This window comes from Loxodonta africana, chromosome 16, assembly GCF_030014295.1.
Source record: "Loxodonta africana isolate mLoxAfr1 chromosome 16, mLoxAfr1.hap2, whole genome shotgun sequence".
Lineage (NCBI taxonomy): Eukaryota > Metazoa > Chordata > Mammalia > Proboscidea > Elephantidae > Loxodonta > Loxodonta africana.
Window position 1 is genome coordinate 2,731,524 of NC_087357.1, and position 12,404 is coordinate 2,743,927.

The 12,404-nt window shown below is 48.2% G+C and overlaps 1 protein-coding gene across 1 annotated transcript; it reads left to right on the forward strand.

The window, feature by feature from the left end:
* The first annotated feature begins 1,080 nt into the window (after nucleotides 1-1,080).
* On the forward strand, nucleotides 1,081-11,584 carry LOC100672370 (olfactory receptor 6B1-like). The gene is made up of 2 exons (XM_023559857.2): nucleotides 1,081-3,051; nucleotides 6,651-11,584. Exon 2 carries the CDS (start codon nucleotides 9,587-9,589, stop codon nucleotides 10,169-10,171), a length of 585 nt encoding a protein of 194 aa, XP_023415625.2. The 5' UTR covers nucleotides 1,081-3,051; nucleotides 6,651-9,586; the 3' UTR covers nucleotides 10,172-11,584.
* The last annotated feature ends 820 nt before the right edge of the window (nucleotides 11,585-12,404 follow it).

A 12,404-nucleotide genomic window follows, 5' to 3' on the forward strand; every position in this document is an offset into this window, starting at 1 on the left:
AAAAATTTGTCTTGGAAGAAGACCAGAATGCTTCTTGGAAGCAAGGATGGCAAGACTGTGTCTCACATACTCTGGACATGTTATCAGAAAGGATCAGTCCCTGGAGAAAGACATCATGCTTGGAAAAGTAGGGGGTCAGCAAAAAAGAAGAAGACTCTGCATGAGATGAATTGACACAGTGGCTGCAACAATGGGTTCAAGCATAGTAAAAATTGCTAGGGTGGCTCAGGACCGGGCGGTGTTTCCTTCTGTCGTGCATAGGGTCACTATGAGTCAGAACCAACTCGATGGCACCTAAAAACAACAGCAAAAACAATCATAAATTAAAATTTGAAAATATCATTTGCAATGTCAACAAAAGATGCGAAAGATCTATGCACTGAAAACTACAAATGATTGTTAAGACAAATTAAAGAGAACTAAATAAATGGAGCCAGCACGTGTGTCTGTTGGTTTGTCATTCTATGGTGGCTTGTGTGTTGCTGTGATACTGGAAGCTTTGCCACTGGTATTTCAAATACCAGTAGGGTCATCCTTCATGGACAGGTTTCAGCTGAGTTTCCAGACTAAGACAGACTAGGAAGAAAGACTGGCAGTCTACTTCTGAAAAAATTGGCCAGGGAAAACATTACGAATAGCAGGGGACCATTGGAATTAAATGGAGAGACATATTGTGTTCATGTGTTAGAAGACTCAATATTGTTATAATGTCATTTCTCATCAAATTGATCTATAGGTTCAATGCAATCCCAATCAAACAAAACCAAACTTGTCACCATCAAGTCAATTCCAGCTCATAGCAACCCTATAGAGCTGAGTAGAACTGCCCCATAGGGTTTCCAAGGAACAGCTGGTGGATTCAAACTGCTGATCTTTTGGTAAGCGGACAAACTCTTAATCACTGCGCCACCAGAGCTCCACAATCCCAATCAAACCCCCCTCCCCCCCCCAAAAAATCAGCTACTGTCGAGTTGATTCTGACTCATGGCAACCTTACATGTTTCAGAGTAGAACTGAACTCCATATGACTTTCAATGGCTGTGACTTTTCAGAAGCAGATCACCAGGCCTGTCTTTCAAGGTGTCTCTGGGTGGATTTGAACTCCCAGCCTTTCAGTTAGTAATCAAGCACTTAACCATTTGTGCCACCCAAGGACTCCTAATCAAAATTGCAGAAGGCTTTATTTTTTAGAAATTGGCAAACTTATTCTAAAATTCACATGAAATTTCAAGGAACCTAAAACAGTCAAAACAACTTTGAAAAAGAAGAACAAATCTGAAGAATTAACACTGTTTGGTTTCAAAACTTATTACAAAGCTATAATAATTAAGAAAATGTGGCACTGGTATCAAGATAAATAGATCAATGGAACTGACTAAAGAGACCAGAAATAGACTCACACATATATGGACAACGGATTTTTGTCAAAGGTACAAAGGTAATTCAGTAGAGATAGTCTTTTCAACAAATGGTGCTGGAACAATTGAGTACCTGTATTTGAGTCAGAATTGATTAAACAGCAATGAGTCAACGGGATGCAAAAAAAAAAGAAAAGAGCTTTGATCCTACCTCACAGCATATGCAAAAATTAACTCAAAATGGATCATAGACCTAAATATAAAACTTTTAGAGGAAACTATGGGAGAAAATCTTTGCAGTGTTAAATTAGGCAAATATTTCTTAGATATAATGCCAAAATATGAAATATAAAGGAACCAATAGATAAATTAGGCTTTGACAAAATTAAAAACTTTTCAAAAGATGCTATTATGAGAACACACAGACATACTACAAGGACTGGGAAAAATATTTGCAAATCATGTATCTACTATAAAAAACCCATTACTGTTGAGTCACTTCTGACTCATAGTGACCCTATCGGACAGAGTAGAACTGCCCCATAGAGTTTCCAAAGAGTGGCTGGTGGACTCAAACTGCTGACTTTTGGTTAGGAGCTGAAAGCTTAACCACTGTACCACCAAGGCTCCAGTATCTGCTATAAAAAAACTCATAAAGAAGATATATGAAAGGCATGGCAAACAAGCCCATAAAGATGCTCAGCATCATTAGTCATGAGGGAAATGCAAATTAAACAATAATGCAACACCACTACCCACCTAAAACATCATGTTGAATGAAAAAAGTCAGACACTAAGGAGAACATATTGCATGATTCCACTTATATGGAATTCTAGAAAACGCAAACCAATCTGTAGTGAGAGAAAGCAGATCAGAAGTTGCCTGGAGAGATGGATGAGGGGTGGGGGCAGGAGGGAGAGATGAAAAAATGGCACAAGGAGACTTTGGGGGTGATGGCTATGTTTACTGTCTTGATTGTAGTGATGTTTTCATAGGTTTATGTACATGTCAAAACCAACCAAATTGTATACTTTAAATATGTGCAGTATATTGTATGTCAATTACATCTCAGTAAAGCTGTTTTTCTTTTTGTTTTGTTTTGTTTTTTGTTTTTAAAGCTGTTTTTCTAAAAAACTTCCAAAAAATTCCAGGCCCAGGACCAGTAGAATCAACAATATGGAAAGAGCATACTACGTTATGCCCAAGCTGCTTTTTCTCCAGGAGTACAAAGTTGGTTTAACATTAGAAAGTCCACCACTGGAATTTGCCACACTGAGTTACTTACTAAGAAAAAAAATCATATCATCACCTTAAGAGAAGCAAAAACATTTTTATAAAATCAACATCTATTTATGGCCATAAGTAAATAAACAAAAATAAGTAAGCCTTTGCAAACTAGAACTAGGAAGGAACTTCCTTAATCTGATGAGTACTTCCCAAAAACCACTAGCAGCAAATGTCCTAGTTCCTGAAATCAGAAGGAGCACGGGATGCCCACGCCCACCACTTGTGCTGACACTGCACTGAGGTCTTAACCACAGTGGCAAGCTAAGAGGGTAAATGCACAAGGATTGGAAACCGAGAACCAGAGCCACCATTATTCACAGAAAATGCCACTGGGGATGCAAGAATTCCGGAAGGATCTACAGATGCCTTAGTAGAATTCATCATAAAATTCAGCAAGCTTACTGGGTAAGATCGATAAACAAAAGTTAGGGTTTTTTGGTTTTGTTTTTTTTTTTATGTATACCAGCAACAAATAGAAAATGAATGATTTTAAATTGCAAGCACTTACAAAAGGAACAAAATACCGAATGTCCAGGAAGTGATCTAATGAAAGACATGGGAGACCTTTGTGCAGAAATCCAAGATATCACAGGAAGATCTAAGTACATGTGGAAAAGCACCACATTTGCAGATGGAAGACTCAAGAAGAATGCAAAGTCTCCCCAAATTAATCAAAGTGGGGACTGGATGTGTCAAGCTGATTCTAAACTTCACATAGAAATCAAAAGGGCACGAACAGCCCTCCAAGTCACTACCAACAGGATTGAAAAGCAGTATTTGGCTTTACTAACAGGGTGCTGTTGGAGGAGGCGGGTGGCTAAAGCCAGACTGCAGGGCTAGGAGGCCCCTCTTTCTGCAGATGTAGATTGAGTCCTCCATGTGCCAGTCGCAGGGGCCTCAGACAGTTAATGCCTCCTGATGGGGATCCGCCAAGGTGTGCAGAGGGAGAGCTCCACATAGGGGGAGGGGATTCTTGGTCACAAAGCTGAGCACAGAGGGAGGTCTCTCAGGCCAGGACTGTCCTGGCCCCTACTGAATGTAGAAAAGCTGCAGGAAGCAGTGGCCACAGATACAGGCAAGCAGAGGGCGGCCAGAGCACCGGACTCTGCCCTCTGGGAATGGTCCCTTGGGCTCTTCAGGCTGTGGGGGCTTTGCAAGGGTCTGGGGTGACCCTGACCTAGCAGGCTGGTCGGTGGCGGGGGGGGTCCAGGGTTCTTGGTGAGGTGGGACAAGTGTGTCTGGGAAACGGCTGCAGCAGTGTATCAACAGGGAACTGCCAGAAATTCAGTCTGGTTTCAGAAGAGGACGTGGAACCAGGGATATCATTGCTGATGTCAGATGGATCCTGGCTGAAAGCAGAGAATACCAGAAGGATGTTTACCTGTGTTTTATTGACTATGCAAAGGCATTCGACTGTGTGGATCATAACTAAATTATGGATAACATTGCAAAGAATGGGAATTTCGGAACACTAAATTGTGCTCATGAGGAACCTGTACATAGATCAAGAGGCAGTTGTTCGGACAGTACAAGGGGATACTGACTGGTTTAAAGTCAGGAAAGGTGTGTGTCAGGGTTGTATTCTTTCACCATACCTATTCAATCTGTACGCTGAGCAAATAATCCAAGAAGCTGGACTATATGAAGAACGGGGCATCAGGATTGGAGGAAGACTCATTAACAACCTGCGTTATGCAGATGACACAACCTTGCTTGCTGAAAGTGAAGAGGACTTGAAGCACTTATTAATGAAGATCAAAGACCACAGCCTTCAGTATGGATTGCACCTCAACATAAAGAAAACAAAAATCCTCACAACTGGACCAATGAGCAACATCGTGATAAACGGAGAAAAGATTGAAGTTGTCAAGGATTTCATTTTACTTGGATCTACAATCAACAGCCATGGAAGCAGCAGTCAAGAAATCAAAAGATGCATTGCATTGGGTAAATCTGCTGCAAAAGACCTCTTTAAAGTGTTAAAGAGCAAAGGCATCACCTTGAAGACTAAGATATGCCTGACCCAAGCCATGGTATTTTCAATTGCATCATATGCATGTGAAAGCTAGACAATGAATAAGCAAGACTGAAGAAGAACTGACGTCTTTGAATTGTGGTGTTGGCAAAGAGTATTGAATATACCATGGACTGCCAAAAGAAAGAACAAATCTGTCTTAGAAGAATTACAGCCAGAATGCTCCTTAGAGACAAGGATGGTGAGACTGCATCTTACATACTTTGGACATGTTGTCAGGAGGGATCAGTCCCTGGAGAAGGACATCATGCTTGGCAGAGTACAGGGTCAGTGGAAAGGAGGAAGGCCCTCAATGAGGTGGATTGACACAGTGGCTGCAACAATGAGCTCGAGCATGATGGCAATTGTGAGGATGGCTCAGGACCAGGCAGTGTTTCGTTCTGTTGTGCATGGTGTCTCTATGAGTCGGAACCGACTCGACAGCTGCTAACAACAGGGAGCTGAGCCACCTCTGACTCAGAGGAGAGAATCCTGGGGAGTCTGGAGCCCAGGGTATGGCCATGGGAGGGCATAGAGCCATCTACCCCCGCAGGGCCACCAGAGGGGGCAGCCCAGGGGTCTGGGCTCCATCAGGGGCCAGCCAGGCAGCACGACACTTGGCCCCCCAAAGGGCTGGTCACTGCCCCTCCTACCACTGGCTGGAGCCCCTCTCGATGTGCACAGACATGACTGGTAGACAGTGCAGACAGACACTGGCCTCGCACCTATAGGGCCGCAGCCCCTTTACCTGCCCCAGGGGCTTGTTCCCTCACTTCCTACTTCCATGGGTTGCAGGCTGGGCCATCTGGATGTTTTGTGAGGTCCGGCCAGCCCAGGTAGAGGCAGAGTTGGGAACAGAGAGACCTCAGTATCCTGGGGCAGGTTGGGTGGCAACCGTGGTCCTCAAATTTTCACTCTCAAACAGCTCACAAAGGAGTCGCCTTGTGTGACCTCAAGGTCAGAGGGGGGAGGGCAAGCTCACAGCACCCAGAGCTCAGGGGAGGCAGGGAGTTCTCCTTCCCAACCACTCCAAGCAGGCACACAGAGCCCACCCAAAGGCACACACCAGGGCCTGGGGAGGGATGGGAGGGACTGAGCCCCAGATGATTTCTACCTGTGCCTCTCCCAGCCCCGTGGTCACATTTCCCCTACCCCCGCCACCAGGTCACACCTGCTTTATTGCCATGAGGACATCTAGATGGGGTGGGAGTGAGTGGGCAGGTTTCCATCAGGCCTCTAATCAGGCCAGTTTGGCTAACAGACCTGGTCCTAGGGAGGTGTGGAGGGCCCCAGGCAGGCTGTCCGGCAGCCCGGTGCAAACCAGTCCCCTGGGGCCTCTGGTTAGGAAGGAGCCACCTCCCTTCCCAACCCCTCCAGGGGGAAGCTCTTCCTGCAGCAGCTTCCCTCCCTGAGTTCTCTTAATGTGAGGAAGGGACCAGTCAGGATCTAAGGAGGGATGCCAACTTCCTGATCACATTTGTTCTTTAGAAATAAACTCACATCCTTAGTCATCGGGCAGTGCTCCTACCTCCCTCCCACCCCCAGTGGCTCTGCTCATTCTCCTCACACTGCCTGGAGCCTTAAGCTTCGAGGGTACTCTGGGGACTCCTTGGCACTTTCCTCAAATAACTGTTCCTCGCTCATGTGAACATCAGGCATGGAGGAGCCACCTGTCTCTGGGCAGCTGAACCCTTATCTCCCAAGTAGAGGGGTCTCTTTTTTGAGGTGGGAACTTTATGTCAGGTGTGTCATATTTTGCAGTTTTCCAAGCTCTGTCCTTGTTGGGTCAGACCTGGATGGTCACAGTCCTGACCCACTCATCCAAGAATTTGTAGGGAACTACAACCAGCTTCACTCACGCTGAATTGTTCCCCCTAACTGAGAGCTCAAGGACAAGGTCGGCAAGCATTTGCAATTGCATGCTGCCATGCCGGGCATTCAGACCTCAGGAGCTAGTAGACCCTGTTCACGCTCATGTTCGTGTTCACAGGTGAGGAGATGGGGCTGGTGGGTCACAGCACCGCAGACAGCCTGGATCTCGAACCTAGATCCACCACTTACAAACTCATGATCAGTCTCGTCACAGGTGAGAATCAGAGGGTGTGAGTATGTACGTGCCTGGGGGTGCATCTGTACCTGAGCATGCTTATGTGTGAGCCTATGTGCACCTGCGTGTGCCTCTATGCACCTAAGTGTGCTCATGTGTGCACCTGTGTGCCCCCGTGTGTGTACCTGAGCATGCCTGTGTGTGAGCTTGTATACACCTGTGTGTGCCTCGATGTGCCTAGTGTATCTGTGTGTGTACCTGTATACGGACCTGTGTCTGTGTGCACCTGTGTGTGCCTTTGTGTACACCTGTTTGTGTGCCTGTACATCTGTGGATGCATCTGTGTGTATACTTGAGCATGCCCCTGTGTGAGCCTGTTGCCTCAGTGTACCTAATTGTGCCTGTGTGTGCATTGTGTGCACCTGTGTATGAACCTGTTTGTGTCTGTGTATGCCTGTGTGTCTTGTGTACACCTGTCTGGTGCACGTGTGTGCTTTTTTGTATGCTTGTGTGTCTGTGGGTGTACTTGTTTGTATACCTGAGCATTCCTCTGTGTGAGCCTATGTGCAACTGTGAGTGCCTCGATGCACTTAAGTGTGCCTGTGTGTGTGCCTGTTTGTGCCCTGTGTGCACCTGTATGTGTACCTGTGTGGGCACCTATCCACATAGTTACGTTGGGCAGCAAGGCTGTCTGGGTATCTGTTGATGGACATGTTGTTGTCTTCACTTGGTGTCTATGTTGAGAGGCATGTGTAGGTCTGGGCTTGGGGGTTTGTCCATGTTTTGGAGCCATGTTTGCTCATGTTTCTGCAGGAGCACTCTTGGCTTGGGAGGCTCAGTGGGCTTGGGGTCTGCCTGGTGGACAGGCGTGCGTGTCCATCCGACAGCCAGGGCTGTGGGGCAGGCACGTCTGTGCATCTGTCTGAGGGCAGGTAGGCTCTGTCTATACCTAGCCTCTGTGTGTGCTTAGACCAGAGTCTGCGATCAGGAGCACGGAGTCTGGGCTTATTTCAAAGTGTCCATGTTTGGGGGTGGGTGTGCTTTCAATGCTGGTTGCTAGGTACTGGGTGCTCTGTGGAAGAATTGAGGTTTGAGGAGCATGTGCATGTTGATTGTGACTGTGTGCACCTTGGGGGACATGTGTGTCAGGAGGGCCTGGGCTGCAGTGTCTATGGGCTGCTCCTGCCTCACACTCACATGGAGCCCATGTCCCATAGCTGGGGGTACAGAGCCAAGTGGAGCCAGGCAGTCGTGCTGCCCAGGAGCAGTGGCAGAGGGGCTGGGGACCTGGGAGTCATTCACCAGCCCCAAGACTATGACACCAGGTGCCAGTCTGCAGAGGCTCTAGCCACAGGTTGGCTGTCCCCCACAACTCCTGACCCAGCTCCTCCTGCTGCAGGCTGCCAACATCAGTGGGTCACCTGGCATCCCAGAGTGGGCCGCAAGGTCCAGACCCCTCCCTTTGCCCCTGTGGCCAGCCCACCACTGTAGCAGGCATGCAGCTTGCCCCCTTCTCCCTCGCTCCTATCAGCCACCCCACCTGAGCCCCCCGGCAGAGACTGTGTCCTGGCCGTTCTCGTAGCCTGTGCAGGGGTCCCACCACGACTTGTATCACAGCTAAGGGGCTAGAGGCACTGAGGGGGCCTGTCCAAGGTCACACAGCACCAGGGCATGGCAGACTCGATCCCATGCCCCAGAGCCCAAGCATCAGTCCCTCCCCCACACCCCCATAATATTTGTGGGACATAAACAGCATTGATGCCAGTAGGCCGGGGCTGACCAGCAGCTGGAGGGAGAGCAGAGCTGGGCGGGGGGAGGTTTCCATGGGGCCTTGGGAGGTCCAGAGGAGGCTGTGAAGCTGCAATGTGAACAATGAACTGAGGGTGGTGGGGGGGAGCGTAGGGTGTGTAGAAAGGTCTGCCCCAGAGCTGGGGGGCTAAGTGCTGAGTCCAGACCAGGGTGCTTTCCAGGTGACTCCCCCTCATGCATGTTCGCACCCCCCAGCAGTGCTCCCAGTCACCCCTGGGTTACCACTGCATGGTATTTTCACATCATGTGGACACTGCAGCACAGATGGAGGTCAAAAGCCAGCCCTCACCATGGCACAGCGAACACATTAAAACACCATGGGCACCGAGCAGTGCAGCAGAAAGGGCCGAGGGCTCTGGCCATATTCCAAGGGCCAGGGGTCAAGGGCCTAGGAAGAGTGACCCAGGCTCAGGGGCACCAGAGCCAGCAAAGCCACAGCAGGAGGCCAGGATGGCGAGGAGGGGGCTGGCTTGTCTTTTGTGTTTCAGGTCTTAACGACATGGACCTTTCTATCTCATAAAAAAAGTGTCTGGTGATGTAGGAGGTGAGGAGGCCTCCTGCCAGCCCTGCCTCCCTTCCCAAATCCCTGCCCTTTCCAGGCAGGGGCCGAGGGCCTGAGCTCAGATGCCCACAAAGACTGCGGCAGAGCCAGACAGGCTCTATCAGCCAGATTCCAGTCCAGGGCCCTGTCCACGTTCTCGCCCGGCGTCTCTCCTTACCCTGGCCCTACTAGTCCACTGTCCCCCCAGTCCCTGGGCCTGGGTGACCTCAGCTGTGGCCTTCCCCACCCTCCAACTGGCTGTGAAAGCCCCGAGGGTGTATCTGATGGTGCTGAGGGGCTCTGCTCTCATCCTCGGTCCTGTCACAAGTTCCTGCAGCAAGTCCCTGGACACTCTTCTTCGCCCACAGCAGCGTTTGTTCATTGTTCCTGCTCCCAGCTGGCTGTGAGTCTGAGGGCAGAGCTCACTCAGCCTCACTCCCTCACACCTGGGCTGGGCTCCAGCAGAGGGTCCCCTGCTACCACACTTCTGCACACCCTGATCCACCACCTCTGCCCCCGAGGCGCGGCCATGTCTTCGAGGGACAATCACTCAGAGGTGACCGAGTTCATCCTGCTAGGCTTCTCGGGCTCCCGGGGACTCCACCTAAGCCTACTGGCACTGTTCCTGCTGGCCTACATGCTGACTGTCATGGAAAATATGGTCATCGTAGCCGTGATCCACACCAGTCCGCTGCTGCACAAGCCCATGTACCTGTTCCTCAGCCATCTGTCCTTCCTGGAGGCCTGGTACGTCTCTGTCACAGTGTCCAAGATACTGGTCAGACTGGTGGACCTCGAGTGCCAGCACATCTCCTTCACTGGCTGCATGGCCCAGCTGTACTTCTTCCTGGCACTGGCCTGCACTGAGTGCATGCTGCTGGGTGTCATGGCCTATGACCGAGACACAGCCATCTGCTGCCCCCTACGCTACCCTTCTCCACCTGCGCCTCCCACCTGGCCATGGTGGTCATCTTCTACTCGGCCTCCCTCCTCTTCTGTGCCTGACCACGTGCCATCTACTCCTTTGACTACAACAAGCTGGTGTCCGTGGTCTACACAGTGCTCGTGCCTCTCCTCAACCCTATCATCTACTGCCTGCGTAACCAGGAGGTAAAGGAGGCACTGCGCCGTGTGGCACAGAAGGCAACCCAGGCCCTGGGGGCCTCTGCCTAGGGGTCAAGCCCACCTTGGACCCCTCGCATTCCTTGACACATTTACCATGCCAGCTCTAATTGGGTGGCCAGGATGGGGGGAAGTGAAGGCTGGAGGGAACAGTTAGCATGCTCCCACCACTCAGTCCTGTGTCTGAGCCAGCACAGAGGCCTAGGCAAGAGATTTTACTGCCTGAGACTTGTTCAGTAAAACAAGGATGAAGTAATCTAATGAGTTAAACAGATACTCAGGAGTTAGAACCAGAAGGTCTTTGATTTATCGGGCTTGGGTGTGAGGGGATGGAAAGAACTGAGGACAAGCACCATGTCCCATGAAGATGAAGTACCATTCACCCAGGTAGGGAGCCAGGAGGAGGGCAGGTTTGAAGAGGAAGAAGCTGGATTCAATTTGGAAATGCCCAGTAGGTACTTCAATACTTGGATCTGGCACTCCAGAGAGAAAATTGCGCTTAAAATAAAAATCTCAGAACCATCAGCATAGAGAGGGTGATCAAAGTCAGGAACATAAATAAAGTTGCCTGGGGAAAGCAAGGAGAGAGATGAGAAAAGGGCCTAGTCAGGGCTCAGAGAAACCTCTATCAGAAAAGTACTGCAACGGAGAAGAAAATTCCAGCAATATGACACCATAGACACCAGGGGAGAGAGCTACCAGCAGGGCATTCACAGTGCTGCTGCTGCAATCAGGCGAAAGGAGGGTCAGAAAGTCCTTTGAATTTGCCAACAGATGGGTCAGATGTTAGCTTGGGGAAAGAAGTTTCCTTGGAGCAAAAGCAGAGAGGAATAAATTGAAGAAACTGAGGAAATTGATAGAGGGAGTTCGAGAAGTAGGGCTGTGAGGGAGAATGTGAAGTTGGAAAGGTTTGTTTTGTAGTTTTCCTAATCCCCCTTCTGCTAATCTTCCTTTGTCTCAATAGATTTGCCTATGCTAGATACTTCATATAATTGGTACCATACACTGCTTATTCTTTTGTGTCTGACTTATTTCACTCAGCATAATGTTTTCAAAGATCATTTATGTGGTGGCATGTATCAGAACTTCATTTCTCTTTATGTTTGAATAATTGTATGCATATACCATTTTCTTTTATACCATATGTTGTGTATCCCTTCATCTGTTGATGAACACTTGGGTTGTTTTCACTGTTTGGCTATTGTGAAAAATGCTGCAATGAACGTTGATGTACATACATCTATCTGAGTCACTGATTTCAATTCTTCTCGGTATATACCTCAGAGTAGAGCCGTTAGGTCATATGGTAAGTCTAATTTTCAGTTTTTGAGGAACCACCAAACTGTTTTCCACAGTGGCTGCATCATTTTACATTCTCACTAGCAATCCAATTTCTTCACATTCTTGCCAACATTTGTTATTTTCCATTTGTTTTTGTTTTTTCAATAATAGCCATCCTAGTGGATGTGAATATCTCATTGTGGTTTTGATTTGCATTTCCCTAATGGCTTAGGAAACCCCAGTGGCATAGTGGTTAAGTGCTACGGCTGCTAACCAAAAGGTCAGCAGTTCAAATCCACCAGTCGCTCCTTGGAAACTCTATGGGGCAGTTCCGATCTGTTCTATAGGGTCACTATGAGTCAGAATGGTCTTGACAACAATGCTTTTTTTTTTTTAATGGCTAATAGGAAACCCTGGTGGCGTAGTGGTTAAGTGCTACAGCTGCTAACCAAAAAGTTGGCAGTTTAAATCCACCAGGTGCTCCTTAGAAACTCTATGTGGCAGTTCTGCTCTGTCCTACAGGGTCTCTATGAGCAGAATCAACTTGAAGGCAACAGGTAATGGCTAATACTGGAGCCCTGCTGGAGCAGTGGCTAAGAGCTCAGCTGTTAACCGAAAGGTCAGCAGCTCAAGTCCACCAGCCGCTCCTTGGAAACCCTATGGGACAGTTCTACTCTGTTCTATAGGGTCGCTATAAGTCCGAATTGACTTGACAGCAACAGGTTTGGTTTAGGGTAATGGCTAATAATATTGTTTCTTTTCATGTGCTCATTGGCCATTTTTATATCTCCTCTGGAGAAATGTTTATTCAAGCCCTTTGCACATTTTTAAATTGGATTGTTAGTCTTTTTGTTGTTGAGTTTTAAGAGTTATTTAAATATTCTGGATATTAAACCGTTATCTGATATATAAACTCATTGCCTTCGAGTCAATTCTGACTCATA